Genomic DNA, 4,299 nt, shown 5'->3' on the forward strand with positions numbered 1-4,299 from the left:
TGTGTGTGTAAGATGTGTTCACAGACACACCTACTGTAGCATTCTTTTGTTACTGTAACATACATTGAAATTCATGTTTTTTTTAGCATGACTTGACTTTTTTTTTTGACTGACCTTTTTAATTTGATTTACAATAGGTAAATGCTCTGCATTCATTTGTTGTGCTTTAGCTGTGACTGGAGATATGATACCTGATAAATAGACAGACAGCCCAAGCACACATTGCATTATAAAGTGTGCATTGCAATTATAAGATATTGTACCTTCATTTCCTCCTCAATCTGCCTCTTAAGCTCTTCAATCTGCTGCGTGTAAGCCTGTTTGCCTCTGGTTAACTGGGAAATAAGAGCTTCCTTCTCCTCAACCTGGCGAGTGAACTCACCTGAACAAATAAGAGTAAGAAAAAGTTTTGGATGGCTTCGTTCATACCTGAAATATTGCTGAAAGTGCTTTACGTTGAAAAAACAACAACATCTTGACATGATAGCATAACACATAGGTACGTAAGAGAATAATGATTTGCTTTCTCTAAATAGAATTACATTCCATACATAGTATGTGAACTGACCTCCTTAACTTTGCCTTATTCAACCTATTCAAATCACACATTATCCATTTAAACACACAAACCAATCCTCATTTTGGAACATTGGAATAAATCATATATGAATTTAAAAGAGGCACTTAATAATATAGTATTAAACATTTTACATCTTTGGATACACACCGTTCTCTGTTTGCAGTCTTGCCCTCTGTGCACTCAAGTCATTTAGCTGGCGAACATTCTCATCATTTTTGCTCTTGATTTCACTTAATTGGTCTTCAAGAGTTCGGCACATTTTCTCCAGATTGGTCTGTAATTGGCATGTAATTGACAAGACTGAAATGCTGTGAACAAGGAAGTTACTGGTGAGATATTCTCCATTTATTCTTCACTTTCATTATTTGGAAATTCTATGTCATTGGGTTTTCCTGTAAACAGTGCATACCTTTGCTTTGGCAACAGACTCCATGTTGCTGGAAAGGTCATCAATCTCCATCTTGTACTCGCTCTTCTCCTTCTCCAGCTTCTGCTTGACACGCTGGAGGTTGTCGATCTGCTCTCCCAACTCTGCAACACTGTCGGCCTGCTTCTTGCGGAGAGCTGCTGCGGTAGCTTCATGCTGCAGGGTTGACTCTTCAAGATCACGACGCAGCTTCTGGAACTCAGCCTCACGCTTCTTGTTCATCTCAATCTGAGCAGCTGTTGCTCCTCCAGCTTCCTCAAGCCTCTCACTGATCTCCTCCAGCTCCCTGGAGAGGTCTGCCCTCTGCTTCTCTACCTTTGCCCGAGCAGCCCTCTCAGCCTCAATCTCTTCCTCAAGCTCCTCAATACGAGCCTAGAATTAACGAAAGTAATATCAAGATGACTTTTTAGCTGGAGAATGTTATTTTTTATTAACTGACTTTAATATTCATATGCATTACATTACCTGGAGTTCCTTGATCTTTTTCTGAAGCTGACCACCAAGAGACTGTTCATCTTCAATCTTGCTGAGGAGCTGGCTGGTCTCAAAATCCTTCCTGGAAGAGGAGAACAAAAACATGTTTTGCTGTTATTGTTGACTCAGGATCATTACGTTGCATTGTGACAAGATAAAATATAATGATATAAAGTACTTCTTCAGTTTCTCTTCAGATTGCTGCTTGTCATTCTCCAGATCCATTATGGATTCCTGGGCCAGTTTCAGATCTCCCTCTAGCTTCCTCTTGGCTCTCTCAAGGTCCATGCGGAGCTTCTTCTCTTGCTCTAGTGATCCCTCAAGCTTTTGAAATAATAAAAAGTTTTGTATTTGCACAGTGGGACATCAATCCTAAGGCCCAAACTGCTTTATACTTTAATAACTTTGAAAGCAATGTTTTCTTACATCGTCCACTTGCTGTTCCAGCTTAGTCTTGGCCTTGGTCAGAGTGTTGACTTTGTCTTCCTCTGCCTGGAGATCATCAAGTGTTTGCTGGTGAGCCTCTTGGAGGGCTTTCTTCTCCTTGGTTAACTTGGCAATAGACTCATCTTGAGATGCCATCTCCTCAGTCAGGTTTTTCACCTAATGAAAAAGGAAGGAAGAGTAAATGTATTATTGTATATAACATCTATACATATTTGAGTCTGTAGAAACATTTTAGCATTTTAAATCAGTGTATATTTCAAGTTCTGTGAACCTTGTTTTCTGTGGCATGTTTCTCCTTTTCCACTTTAGCCAAGGTGAGCTCCAAGTCATCAATGTCTTTCTTTAGCTCAGAACATTCATCCTCCAGCTTCCTCTTCTTGGCAGTCAGCTCTGCATTCATTTCCTCTTCATCCTCCAGTCTTTCAGTTGTCTCTTTGAGTTTGGCCTCAAGTTGTATTTTGCTCTTAATGAGGCCCTCACACCTTTCCTCAGCATCAGACAGGTTCTCACTTTCCTATATTTTAAACAATGTGGGTGAAACATATTTTAAAAATTATTTACAAGGGGTTGCTTTGGTAAGTAAGTAAAACATTTGATTGTTTTCCTGAATATCTGACTGACAAGTAGTTCAGTAGTTCAAATGTGTTCAGCAAATAGAACATGAAGTCTACTTACAGATGCTACTTGCAGTTGCAGATCATTCTTTTCCTGCAGCAGGGACACCATCTTCTCCTCCAGTTCCTTCTTCTTGGCCAGGGCGGTGGCCAGGTCTGTTTTCATCTTATCATAGTTATCTTTCATCTGAGCCAGCTCCTTCTCAGTCTCAGCACTCTTCAGAAGAGGCTTGATCTTGAAGTACAGGTGCATCCATGGCCAGTTCTTCACATTCATGAATGATCGAATGTTATACTGGATGGCGAAGATTGCATCTCTAATAAAAAACATTAACAATATTGCTTTTGTTTAACATCCCACTGGAATTTAAAAAGTCATTCAGTATGCTTTATGGCAATTCTACCTCCTCTCCATCATCTTAGCAAACTCTCTCCTCATAAGGAAACCTCTGCAAAGAGCCTGAGTCATTGTCACCAGTGAAGCCAATTTGTCATCTCTCATCTCTTCCAGGGTACCCAGCAGACCAGCTTTGAAGAACACCTGTGTTGTCATTTGAAGGCAATAGTCATTAGCATACATGGATAAAACAGGACAACTGCAAAAGTAAAAGTCTGTAAAGTACTGTCTGTAAGAATTAACCTTTGTGTGTCCAAACTTGTACTGAGTGTGGTCCACATCAATGGAGCCCAGCAGCTTCTCTGAAGCTTTCTTGTTGTCAATGAACTGTCCCTCAGGGATGACACTAGCATTTAATACTTTGTATCTACAAGATAAAATAATGGTACATATACTTAAATCCCTCCTCAGCCCCATGTTTCACATGGTAATAACTTGAGTTACTTCCACTGACAATCACCTCTGCTTAAAGTCCCCATAGAGGATTCTACTGGGAAAGCCCTTTCTGCAGATCCTGATGCCTTCCAGCACACCGTTACACCTCAGCTGGTGGATGACCAAGTGGTTTTCCATAAGACCTGCACGTTGTACAAAATAAGTCAGTGTAAAAAGCATTTAGGCTTTGTTTTCAAGAAATGCAAAACAACAACAACAACACAAAAAAGTCCAAACCTGGGGTCTTTGATTCATTAGGAATCAGGCAGCGCACAAAATGAGGATGAGTACTCCTCAAGTTGGTCATCAGCTTGCCCAAATTCTCCTGTGATGCAAAACATTATTATTTAAAACAAAAGTCAACTTCAAAACGTGAACCAATCAGCTCAAATTGGATCTTTTTTTATGGATGTTTAACATACCCTGAAAAGAGCAGACACAGTCTGGAAGGAACCACCCTTCTTCTTTCCACCACCCTTTTTGCCACCACCAGATTCAGCTTTTTAAAACATAGTGCCAGCAAATAATTAACTCTTTATTCATTGTGCAGTTTTAGTTCCTATGGGAAACCATATGGAGGAGTTGCAGTGTTAGCCGCTTACCTTCGGCCGAAGCATGGGCCACATACAGCATTGCCAGCAGTTTGTTTGCAGATTTTTGGTAGAGTTGTACAACTGAGTCATTCAGAGGGTCCTTGTTCTTGTCCAGCCAGCCAGTAATATTGTAGTCCACTGTACCAGCATAGTGAACCAGGGAGAAGTGAGCCTCAGCCTTGCCCTTTCCAGGCTTGGGCTTCTCAAAGGCTTTGGTCTTGCCAAGATGCTGATCATGCAGCTTGTTCTTAAATGAAGTGTCTGTAGCCTTGGGAAACATGCACTCCTCTTCAAGAATGGAGAAAATGCCCATTGGCTGAAAGGAAATGTCA

At 40.7% G+C, this 4,299-nt stretch overlaps 1 protein-coding gene across 2 annotated transcripts in view; it reads right to left on the bottom strand.

Moving 5' to 3' along the window:
• LOC116703651 (myosin heavy chain, fast skeletal muscle) overlaps positions 1 to 4,299 on the bottom strand; it is an 11,841-nt gene that overhangs the window by 3,794 nt on the left and 3,748 nt on the right. For both annotated transcript variants that reach the window (XM_032538523.1, XM_032538522.1), the window contains 14 exons: positions 3,977 to 4,283; positions 3,797 to 3,873; positions 3,612 to 3,699; positions 3,400 to 3,517; positions 3,183 to 3,306; positions 2,947 to 3,083; positions 2,604 to 2,859; positions 2,200 to 2,442; positions 1,908 to 2,084; positions 1,660 to 1,805; positions 1,473 to 1,563; positions 990 to 1,379; positions 728 to 854; positions 264 to 382 (listed from right to left, as the gene is read on the bottom strand). In XM_032538523.1, the coding sequence (XP_032394414.1) occupies positions 264 to 382; positions 728 to 854; positions 990 to 1,379; positions 1,473 to 1,563; positions 1,660 to 1,805; positions 1,908 to 2,084; positions 2,200 to 2,442; positions 2,604 to 2,859; positions 2,947 to 3,083; positions 3,183 to 3,306; positions 3,400 to 3,517; positions 3,612 to 3,699; positions 3,797 to 3,873; positions 3,977 to 4,283 (2,400 nt within the window). The remainder of the gene's footprint in view (positions 1 to 263; positions 383 to 727; positions 855 to 989; positions 1,380 to 1,472; positions 1,564 to 1,659; positions 1,806 to 1,907; positions 2,085 to 2,199; positions 2,443 to 2,603; positions 2,860 to 2,946; positions 3,084 to 3,182; positions 3,307 to 3,399; positions 3,518 to 3,611; positions 3,700 to 3,796; positions 3,874 to 3,976; positions 4,284 to 4,299) is intronic.

This window comes from Etheostoma spectabile, chromosome 15, assembly GCF_008692095.1.
Source record: "Etheostoma spectabile isolate EspeVRDwgs_2016 chromosome 15, UIUC_Espe_1.0, whole genome shotgun sequence".
Lineage (NCBI taxonomy): Eukaryota > Metazoa > Chordata > Actinopteri > Perciformes > Percidae > Etheostoma > Etheostoma spectabile.